This window comes from Phocoena sinus, chromosome 3 (assembly GCF_008692025.1).
Source record: "Phocoena sinus isolate mPhoSin1 chromosome 3, mPhoSin1.pri, whole genome shotgun sequence".
Classification (NCBI taxonomy): domain Eukaryota; kingdom Metazoa; phylum Chordata; class Mammalia; order Artiodactyla; family Phocoenidae; genus Phocoena; species Phocoena sinus.
Genome location: NC_045765.1, coordinates 78,798,397 through 78,810,416, shown reverse-complemented (window position 1 = coordinate 78,810,416; position 12,020 = coordinate 78,798,397). Strand labels below are relative to the sequence as shown.

The 12,020-nt window shown below is 38.1% G+C and overlaps 1 protein-coding gene across 3 annotated transcripts in view; it reads left to right on the top strand.

Moving 5' to 3' along the window:
• Positions 1-12,020, top strand: part of KCNN2 (potassium calcium-activated channel subfamily N member 2) — a 178,862-nt gene that overhangs the window by 36,241 nt on the left and 130,601 nt on the right. For 2 of the 3 annotated variants that reach the window (XM_032627154.1, XM_032627155.1), the window contains exon 3: positions 8,314-8,732. The exons of the other annotated variant lie outside the window; for it this stretch is intronic. In XM_032627154.1, coding sequence (XP_032483045.1) covers positions 8,314-8,732 — 419 coding nt within the window. The remainder of the gene's footprint in view (positions 1-8,313; positions 8,733-12,020) is intronic. 3 annotated transcript variants of the gene reach the window in all.

The window sequence follows — 12,020 nt, the reverse complement described above, 5'->3', positions numbered from 1 at the left end:
GTTACAGCCACTATGGAGAACAGTATGGAGGTTCCTTAAAAATCTACAAATAGAACTACCATATGACCCAGCAATCCCACTACTGGGCATATACCCTGAGAAAACCATAATTCAAAAAGAGTCATGTACCTAGATGTTCATTGCAGCTCTATTTACAATAGCTAGGACATGGAAGCAATGTAAGTGTCCATCAACAGATGAATGGATAAAGAAGATGTGGATAAAGAAGGTGTGGCACATATATACAATGGAATATTACTCAACCTTAAAAAGAAATGAAATTGAGTTATTTGTAGTGAGGTGGATGGACCTGGACTCTGTAATACAGAGTGAAGTAAGTCAGAAGTAGAAAAACAAATACCATATGCTAACACATATATATGGAATCTAAGAAAAAAAATGTCATGAAGAGCCTAGGGGTAGGACGGGAATAAAGACACAGACCTACTAGAGCATGGGCTTGAGGATATGGGGAGGGGGAAGGGTAAGATGTGATGAAGTGAGAGAGTGGCATGGACATGTGTACACTACCAAATGTAGGGTGGATAGCTAGTGGGAAGCAGCTGCATGGCATAGGGAGATCAGCTAGGTGGTTTGTGACCACCTAGAGGGGTGGGATAGGGAGGGTGGGAGGGAGATAGTTGCAAGAGGGAAGAGATATGGGAACATATGTATATGTATAACTGATTTCCTTTGTTGTAAAGCAGAAACTAACACACCATTGTAAAGCAATTATACTCCAATAAAGATGTTAAAAAAAAAAGTAGACCACTTTCTTAAATAGTATATAACAATTTTATCATCTTTTTTTTAACAGCATACTATTCCATTTTGTAGACATCTCTAATTTGTTTAACCCTCTTTCCTGTTAGTGGATATTGAGATTGTTTCTAGTCTTTTGCTAATATACAATCAGTGCTGTAACAAATGATCATACATGTTTGCTCTCACATGGGTAAATATGTCAACAGGACAAATTTCAACTAAGGAAATGAAATTGCATGATCAAAGAATATGTACATTTATGACGTGATAAATTGCCCTCCCAGGGTTTATACCGATTTACATTTCCACCTACAATGTATGAAATTTCCTGTTTCTCCACACCTTCACTAATATAGTGTGTTTTAAAACTTTTAGGTATTGTTCAATATGACAGCTCAAAAACATGGTATCACATTTTCCTCTTATGACTGAAGTTGAGCATCTTTTTTTTAATATAGGTTTAAGAGCTATTTTTAGTTCCTTTTCCATGACCTGCTGTTTGTGTCCTTTGTTTATTTTTCCTGTTAGGCTGCTCATCTCTTTCTTAAGGATTTATAAGAAATTTTATACAGTTGGGGAAATTCGTTTTTTGTGGTAACAGTTGTGAAGAGTTTCTGCATGGTTTGGTGTTTGTCTTTTTTATTCTCTTTGTTATAGTTTTGGCCAGGTGCAGAAAGCAAAAGATTAGTGTAGTCAATCCAAAAATGTATCAGTATTTTCTTTTAAGACTCTGGTGTTTTTGTCAGAGTTAAAAGGCCTTCCTAACCATAATAGAAAAGAATATGAAAAAGAAAATACATATGTATGTATAACTGAATCACTTTGCTGTATTCCTGAAACTAACACAACATTGTAAATCAACTATACTTAAATAAATAAATAAATAAAAAGGCCTTCCTTTTAGTGAGCTTGCAAAATAATTCTCACATGATTTCTTCTAATATGTTAATAGTTTCATTTTTACATCTAAATCTTTCCTCCGCCAGGAATTTTTCTTGATGTATTTGCTATGAGGCATCCTTTCAACTTTATGTTTCTCTAGATGGCTGTTTAGTTGTCCCCAAATCATTTTTTAATAAACTGTGTTTTCCCCACTGATTTGATTGTCTGCCTTTATAATCCTGTGAAATCCCCAGTGTGTTGGGTCTAGTTTGAACTTTCTTTCCTTTCCCATTGGCCTCTCTGTTATTTTATGTGCAGTACCACATGGTTTCAATCATTAATTTGTTTAATAATCTATCAGAGCTGCTTCTCCCTATTTCTCTTTCTTTTCAGAGTTTTTTTGGCTATTCTACCTATACTTACTTTCTTAACAAATACATGCCTAAATTTATTTTATTCAGAATGATTTTCAAGCACCACTATTTTGCTGAGCACTGCTGTGAATTCTCTACCAGAAAGGAAACCCAGGATATGTAAGACACTGTCCCAGATCAGACCATAGAGCTTTCAGCCTCATTGAAAAGGAAAATCATATGTCAAAGGCAGCTGAGGCTTCTGCAGCTGAGCCCCTCGCTCTCCTGAGCTGGCTGAGCAGAGTTTCCCATGCCATCATGTGACCTGATCACTATGTCAGACCTCTCCCACCTTCTTCCTGCTGATGACTCTCACTGCCAGTTCACCTGGGACAATGAGCTTGAAGTAGATTATTTTTGGAGTATCTGAGCAAATATAAAGCAGTTGCACTGGAAAGTTCAAGCTTGGGGTGGGATATATTCGTAGGGCATATTCTGTTGTGCCTACAAGTTACTTTACTCTGGCAAAGACCATTAACCACAGCTCTAGAATTAAAGTAGATGAAACTGTCATGCTTTTGCCCTAAAATCTTTCTTCTTTTATCAACATCAAAATGATAAATGAATATAGAGATGGTTTAATGTGTCATTTTGATTACTTTAACTCCCCCACAAGTTAGCCTAAAAGAGATCATATATATATATATATATATATATATATATATATATATATATATTATATGGATCATATGGAATGTAATGGAGTATTTTTATAGTTGGATTTTAACTCGACATGGAATCAGATGATGAAAACCTGTGATGTTTAGAGTGTTTTCATTTTCTGTATAGAATATTGAGTACATTAACATAGCTCTGAATTTGGTAAATATTATTTTACAGTTAATAATTGACAGCCCTCACCCTTGACTCCAAAAATAACACTTTCTTTTCTTCCTACTTCACAGAAGGGCTTGACCTTCCCGCTGCTCTCCACATTTGGGGTTCCTCAGGACTTGGCCTTGTGTCCTGTCTTCTTCATTTTCTCTAATTTTTCTTTTGATCTCATAAAACTACCTAAATAGTGACACCTTCCAAATTTATTTCAATAGTTCAGACTTCTCCTCTGAGTGACTTGCATATCTTGCTGCCTACTTGGCATCTATACTCAAATGACAGTGGCCAAAATGGAACCTCCCCCCTCCTTGTATCTGACCCATTATATTCAGGAAGTGGCACAGACATCCACTGTGTTTGACAGAGTAGAAACTCAGTTGTCTATGATTCTTTTTTTTTTTAATCACTCCCACATTCAGCCCATTGGCAAATTCTAGCAAGATCTCCAAACTATATTTCTAGTGCACCCACTATATGCATTTCCATGGCAACCCCTACTCACCCTGGTCTAGGTCGGGGGATGCTAACTACAACTAATCAGATGCAATAGAACTTCCTAACTAGTATCCTCCCTTGTAAACTCTGGTTTTCCCACAGCAGTAGGATCAGCCCTTTTATCTGTAAATCACATCATGTCATTCCTCTGCTTAATACCTTTCAGTGGATTCCCACTGCACTTGGACTGAAAACCAGTCTTGACACTATGGCCAACAAGGTCCTGCATGTCTGGTCCATCTTTGGCTCTTCAAGCTCATCTCCTTTCACTCTGCCCCTTGATCGTTAACTTTCAGCCACTCTGGTGTTCTTTCATTTCCTTAAGCATGCTAAGCTTTTATAGCCCATGGCCTTTACATGTGCTATTTCCTCTGCCTAGAATGTTCTTCTCCTGGCAGTTTATATGACTGGCTTTTCTCTTTGTCCAGGTGTTGCCTTAAATGGTACTTCTCAAAATGTCTTCCCTGGTGACCACATCTGCTGTCACCACCAATTTATTGTTCTTTATTTCATCTCTTATGTGTTTCCTTCATCACAGTGTCCACAGGCATAATTACTTCATTAAATTGCTTTAGGACTGCTTTTTTGATTTCGTCTTTCTTTCCTGGTGAAAGTTAGTTCCATGGGGCAGACTCTCTGCTCTAAATCCTACTGTGTGGCTAGTACGTAGCACAGTGCCTGGCACATAGTGAGTATTCAGTACACTGGATATTTAGTAAATAAATGAATAAACTAAAGGAGTAAGCAGCAATTAAGGGTGGGGATTATGTGAAGAGTAGAGGAAATATTTCTTTCTTAACTTTGGCATTGAAGTATGTGCTGTGATAAAACCAAGAATTAAAATCATTTTAGGTGTTGATTAAACCCCTGATAGTAGAAAGCAACTACATGATAGAAATTTTCTCTGGGGATGTTACTGAACTTGTTATGGAATTGCACAATTATGCTGCTGCAATGCCTTAACATTTAATAGGATGTGTTCTGTATCAATTTGGAAAATGTCATAGATTTATTTCGCTTACGTTCTGCATTAGTATTCTCATCTCCCATGTATCATTAGTGTTAGGACCTGTCCAGTGATTAATCAATATTAACTGAGAAATATCAAGGTAGTTCATTTTCCAGGTGTTTATTATTCTCTACTAGGTAGATGTGGATCATGTCCTCAAGGAGCCTCATAGACAAGTAGGGGTGACAGTCTGACAAAAAAAATCCTATTGTCCTCTGTGGCAGCATCAATAAGAGGCACATACAGGGATCATGGTATAACAAAGGGGGGAAGTTTTGCAGATTTGTCTGGGGCCTGGACAGTGTCCCAAAGGAGGAGGCTGTGGAATTGGTCTTAAAGGAATAAGAATTTGCTAGGTGGAAAGACTTTCCAGTCCTTAAGACAGAATGTACAAGGACATAGAGGCACAATTAAGGTAGTATGTTCTGAAATCTGCAACCAGAGGAAAATGTAAGAAGAGTAATGGGCAATGAGATTGAATAGATAGGCAAAACCAGATTGCCGAATGGGGGGCTTGGAATGGTTTTAATCTTGACGGCAAGATTATATAATTTACATTTTCAGAAGGTCATTGGAGGATGGAGGATGGCTTCCAGTAGGAGGAATCTGGTGGTGGAGATAAAAGGCAGGGAAGAGATCACCTAGGAAAGTACAGAAAGAAGAGTCAGAGATGGACCTCAGTAGAGCAGGGGCACTTGAATGGGGAGGAGGAAGGTGCTTTTTAAGGAAACTGAGATGGATTCTTCAGCATGGCAGCAAATGAAGAAAGCAATATGTCACATAAGCCAAGAGAAAAGATCTTTTTTGGGAAGGAAGGAGTGATTTATATCAGACAGATCAAGTGAGATGAAAATTAAGATGGAAGGACCAGATCTCATAGTTAAGGTATTTTGAGTGACCCTTAGCAAGAGCTATATTGGTGGGGTGATGAGGATAGAAGCCCCATGGGGGTGTTGAGGCATGAAAGAAAAGTGAGAAAATGAATACCGCTTAGGGCAGACATAGAGCCAGTGGGAGTCCTTGTTTGTTTGTGTTGCTTTGATTTTAATGAACAGTACAGATTTGCTTGTATACTCTGCTGAGAGAGAGAAAGCACAGGAACTAGGCTGTCAGTGCAGGAGAACTGGGTTTCGTGTAACATTGCTTTAAATAGGTGGAACAAAAGAGAAGGGAAATAAGGAGAAAAGGTAAGATGTACTTGAGTTTGTGGCCAAAGTATAAAGTAGAGGTATTTCTGATACTGGGGGAAAGTGTACTGACAGGGGAACAAAATTGGCTCTAGAGGAGAAAGACGATTTTTCAGGGCAGAAGCTATAGGGAGCTGGGGCATGATCACAGGGATGCTAAGTGTTCAGCTGAGTTTGAAGGCGCAGGCATGTGGTGACCCCAGCCCACCTGCAGGTCTTAGATGTAAAGTTACCAGGGCAGGTCCACCAGAATATAAAGGAGAAGGCTGCTGAGAATACCGATGACATAATGGTTGAAGTGATGGTAAAGAATAGAGAGAGCCAGCCTAGTTAGGGAAGTGAGCAGAGGGGTCAATGAAAAGGGGCCTGGAAAAAGAGTAGCCTGAGGTCAGAGGAACAAGTGCTCTTATCTAAGTGATGGGAGGAGGGCCAGGCCTGGAAAGGTATGAGACTGGAAGTAATATCTGAGAATTATACATTTCTTTACCACTTACCTGGGAAGGTACTCATTCTGCACTTAAGCTGCTGTTGCCCAGAATGGTGTGGGCAAAGCCTGTCTTGGAATTGTGCTCAGCCGGAGTCTTGGTGCTTGGTACTTCTTTTGGGGGTGGATTTGATTTTTTGCCAAGTCGTTAAGAGCCATGTTTGGTGAAGAAAGTAGGCAAACTGGGTAATACCATTTTTGGTAGAAATGGAAATGTAGATTTAAATAACAATACTGTTTTTCTTATGTGACTTATACTAGGCCCTGATAGCAATTTACAAAGAAAGCAGTGATAGCATCTCTAGAATATGCAGAGCCTCTCAAAGTAACTAGTTGGAGGGATGCATTCTTTTGGACATAAACACCTTAAAAGATTTTGGGGTCACATTCCTTTAGAGTTATAAAGTACCCAGTAAATACTTACTGAGATAAAGTTTAGAAGATGTCTACCATTTTTTCTATACAATATTTTGTATATCTTTATTAATGAAATCCTTTATGCCAACGTGATATTGAAAGTGGTGAACTGAACAGGAATATTTATATAGCCAACTTGGCAGCTTTATTTATGATCTGTTTCTTTATTGGACACTGGAAAATCTAATTTGTACTGTCTGTTAGCATTTATTTATCAAACACTTTGAGGTCCCTAGATGAAAAGGTATGATAAAGGCATACCCAAAGCCATTATGTTGCCATAACTTAATTTGTTAAAATTTTGACAAGGGATTCTGCTTGTTCTCTAACTTTCTGAAGTACCAGAAAGAAGTGATCATTTTTGTCCTCAAATTCCTGTCCTTGCAAAGTAGCGCTGATGGCAGTGTTTGAATAACAGCATGGGCAGTAGCTAGGACCTGCAGAATAATTACCCTAGAATGGGAATTTGTAACCATTTAAGTGGTGGGAAAATGACTCTTTTTTGACCCCAGAGGAGCAGAGATCATAGAATCTAGTCATCCTGGGGGTCTGCTCAGCCACCTTCCTTTGCGACTCACTTACCTGAAAACACACTGTTCTCACTTGGGTTGCTTTCATCTCATGCTTTCTACATAAGTTGGCTACTTACCAAAAGGCAAAGAATATGTCATCTTTCTCAGTGGGGGAGCACTGTCGGCATTCTGGGCAGACAGGTCTTTTTTGTGCGTGGGACTCTTAGAATCTCAGCCTGCTTGGCACCGCTGGCTTCCTGGCTCTAAATGCCAGTAGCCTTCACAAGTCACTGCGGCAGTCAGAAATGTCACCACACATTTCCAGATGCCTTTGGTTGTTTATGGACTAGAGCCTGGGGGACTTGTTTACTGAACAACCAGCAAAGACAGGAAACATTCTTTTCTGTTCCTTTTATGGTCAGTTGGTCTATCTATCTATCGTCTATCTATCTCCTTTTTCTTTCTTTTCATTTTCTTTCATTGTGGAGTGAAGAATGACAGAAATAGGAAAAAGGAAACTTTATTAGAGAAAGAAAGATGGAAAACAAATTAATAATCCAAGGGAAGGCTATGGGAGAGCAGAAGAAAAGAGATAAAAAAATAGAGCAGGAGCGAGGAAGCTGGAAGAAATGTTTTTGCCACATTTGACTATGGTCCCTTGTGATTTCCTCTCAGAAGCCAAGAATAAGATTTCCTTTAAGAACACTCAGGCATTGTTGCATTATAGGGTATAATTGATTGCAGAGGCCCTGTAAATAGATTTCACTGGGAATATGGCTAGAATTGTGCAAGGTTTAGATCCAGACCCTGAAAGAGAAGAGCAACTTGTTATAAGGAAAGTCCTTCTGACTTCATCTAAGGAGGAGATACATTACTGACAGGCCCAAGCCCCTTATTTTAAAATGATGTCACTAACGTGATTGTCCAGGGGCATGGACTCCAAAATATCTTCGGCTCCTGTATAGCAAGTTTGTAATTTTAATTGTTAACAAAATAAAGTTCTCCTTTTGTGCCAATACCAATTTCTTAAAATGGTGTACCTGGCTAGCATTTATTTATTTATTATTTTTAAATTTTTTTATTTATTTATTTTTGGCTGCATTGGGTCTTCATTGCTGCACGCGGGCTTTCTCTAGTTGTGGTGAGTGGGGGCTACTCTCCGTTGCGGTGCGTGGGCTAGCGTTTAGAAGTTATGACCTAGAGCTCGCCATGATTGCTAAAAGTCACCTACCTGTTATGTATTTTAAAAATCTGCACTAACACTTGTGGACCATTCATGCCATACTGAAGCTGATTTTCTACTTTATTTTTTCAGTTGTTCATGGTGGACAATGGAGCAGATGACTGGAGAATAGCCATGACTTATGAGCGTATTTTCTTCATCTGCTTGGAAATACTGGTGTGTGCTATTCATCCCATACCTGGGAATTATACGTTCACATGGACGGCCCGGCTTGCCTTCTCCTATGCCCCATCCACCACCACTGCTGATGTGGATATTATTTTATCTATACCAATGTTCTTAAGACTCTATCTGATTGCCAGAGTCATGCTTTTACACAGCAAACTTTTCACTGATGCCTCTTCTAGAAGCATTGGAGCACTTAATAAGATAAACTTCAATACGCGTTTTGTTATGAAGACTTTAATGACTATATGCCCAGGAACTGTACTCTTGGTTTTTAGTATCTCATTATGGATAATTGCTGCATGGACTGTCCGAGCTTGTGAAAGGTAAGTTTGTTTCTTTTCCTGAGAACATAATTTGTCTTATGGTGTCCTTGAAAGTGGGAGAAAGAATGCATTTTAGACTAGAGGTATGTAGAGACTCACTCTTGAAAATCTGGGGTTCTCTAATGTGCTTCTTTTAAATGAGTGTGACAGAACTTTTCTTAAGATACCTTGCATACAGCAATGTCTTGATGATTATGTATTTTCTTTTCTAATTTAATCAGTTTTCAGTAGAGGGCTGCCTTTATAATCCTTGTCAAAACTTGGAGACCTACAAATTGCATAGGAGACTTCCATTAGAAACATTTGTTTAACGGTAATACTGAATCATTTTGGCACCTCTTTGGTTATAGTATTGATTATTGTTGAGACAGAAATCCAGTGGACAAGTGGGGATGCAAGATGTCTGAACTTCAGGGAATGTCTCAAAGTGGTTTGTTGATTGTAGTGCCTATTTATAATAGTGTTCACGTGATTACTGATAAGGGGCTTATAGGTGTATATTTGGTTTTATTGACCTCTCAACAGTTAGTGAAAAGAGACTGTGTGTATTTGTTTTATTGTCTGAAGAGCTCTGGTGGTGTAGAGCCTACACATGGTCTCAGAACTCAGAAACTGTTCAGTGAGTCTAGGTTAATCAGTTAGAGCATCTGTGATGTTAACCTTGCCATTTAACAAGCAAGCAAAAATAGATTTGTTATGTAAACAGGAGGAACTCTATCATAATGAGGGGGGAACCTCTTGTGACCTTGGTGAAGAAAATTCCAGTTGAAATTAACAATAGACATATAGGAATGACTTAGGAGTTTATAGAACTGTTAAATATTAGGATGTTGGTATTTGTAGTAGCTAGGTATTTTTACATTTAGTTTTTGAAAATCAAACATTCATATACACACACACAAATAGTTTAACAAAGGAAATATCTGTATGAGAATTGTTGCAAAAATAGCAAACTCAGAACACACCTCACCCATTTCTACTTTCCAGAGGCAATCACTTTAAATTCCTTCAGCCATTTCTTTAGTAATTGCTTTCCATATTTCTAAATGGCATTGCTTATTTGCTACCTTTAGATTTTTCATCTAGATTTTTAGGGAAGTTGGAGTTTTAGTTTTCTTTCACTTTCATGTACATACTTTCCCTAATCTACCCCCCCAAAAAGTAATTTTTCTTCTCAGTAAGTTATGTAAACACCAATAATCCATATTGCATATTTATATTATTATGACTATGTGAACTGCACTTGTAGTTGAACTATGTAGTATATTATAAACACTTTGCCTTTTCTGCACATTTTAAAAATTTTCTCTGGAATTAATAATTGCCTCTTTTTATTTGCTCAGTTTTCTATATTGGATTTATATATTGGGGAAAATCTATCCATTTCACCTTGAACTTTAATTTCTGGAGACTTTGTAAACTGCTTCTCCATCGTATTGGGGATTTCCTTTGCCTTGTTTGTATGTTGAGTACCTTTTTTCTTGAACCTCATTTCTCCCTCTTTCTTCATTTATTCCCTCATTTTGGAAACTCCATCTTCCAGTAGCTTCTGAGGAAAGGTACTAGGTAAGAGAGATATTTTTTGAGACCTTTCAGGTATGGCAGCATTCATTCTTGTCTCTTGCTTCATTGATCACTGGGCTGGATAGAAAACTCTAGATTGAAAAGCACTTTCTCGAAGAATATTGAAGACTTCATTTTCTTCTGGCATCCAGGGTCCTGTAGTCTGATGCTATTCTCATTTTTTAATCCCCCCCTTTTTTTTCCTGGAAACTTTTAGAATCAGTGATCTAAAATTGCGCCAGGGTATATCATGGTGTTATTCTATTTTAATCCAGTGGGCCTGTTCAATCTTGGAATTAATTTCCTTCAATTCTTGGAACTTTTCTTGAATTATTTAATGATTTTTGTTCCTGTTTTTTTGTTTATGGATATCAGCCTTCCTCTATTAGTTTTTTCTTATTTCCTTCTGTATTGTCTTCCATCTCTGTTTTCCCTTCATATATAGAGTTAACTTCAATTTATCTTTCAAACGCTTTCTTTTGGAATTTTACTTCTTCTTTACTGTGTATTAATTTTCAGAGTCCCATATTTGATCCTCAAACGCCCATTTTTTAAACTAGCATCATGCTTTTTTTCATAGATGTACTGTTTTATTTCTCTAGAGATATTAGAGATAATGTTTGAAATTTTTTTCCCTTTATATATTTTTTGTTTCCCCAAAGATGTATTTTTCTGGGTTTTTTTTGTTTGTTTGTTTTTCGTTTTTGTTTTTGGCTTCTGTCTGTCTTAGAAGCTTTCTTTAAGTATTTAAGTAACCTTAGCTGTCCACTCATACTTAAGATTGAGGCACTAAAGACCTATTAGAAGCTTTCTGTACACATCTAGAACTTGTTGACTGCGGACTTCACTACAGGGTAATTTGGGTGGGTGCATGGAACACCGGTTTCAGTATCTTTACGTATTTTTATTTTTTTCTGAACAATCCGACTGGCTCATGGGAAGTGTTTTTACTGTCCTGCCATGAAAGTGGATGCTTAGGTGGCAGTGTTCTGGGAACTGAAAGACGGGGCAAAGAAGGGGTTTCAGCAGTTAATATGTGAACGTGTATTGTCTTCCTAGTTGCAATGGAATAGGCTTACTCTCTCCAGCGCTTAACGCCCTGCAGTCAGCCCATAGACCTTGTGTTTTACCTCTCCAGACAATATATTTGCAGACTTCTTCCAGGTTGGCAAAAGGCATTACCAGTTACACAGAGTGGAAGAGGGAATCTAGATGTCTAACTGCTTTTATGCAGTATTTGAACCTGTCCTCACGTTGAAAGCTCTGTCATTTATCTCCTCTCATAGAGGTACTGGTGCCGAGAATTCCTGAGTCTTTTGTGTGTGTGTGTGTGTGTAGGCAGGGGCAAGGTTGCTGGTTCTCAGTGCAAATATGATTGCTTCCTGACTTTTCCCCACTGCTGGTCTAGAATTCTCTTTTCTCAAGCTATCACTGGTCAGTTGGCTTTCTAGCTACTTTATTACCGTATTGGCACTCATAACCCCTGTGGGGTTGTGCTTTTTTTGTTTGTTTTCTAGTCATTTTAAGGGGGTCTAGGGAGGGAGCTGAGGCCAGCATGTTTGGTAAGTCCATCTGCTTTTATGAGAAATTTTGTAATGACAGGTTTTTAATATTATGTACCTGAATCTCTTTTAGAACTTCTCTACATAAATATGGCATTTGAGGGATTAAAGTTTTTCCTTTTAAAGAAAGGTAGACTGCTTATGGTAATGCTTTGTTTCCTAG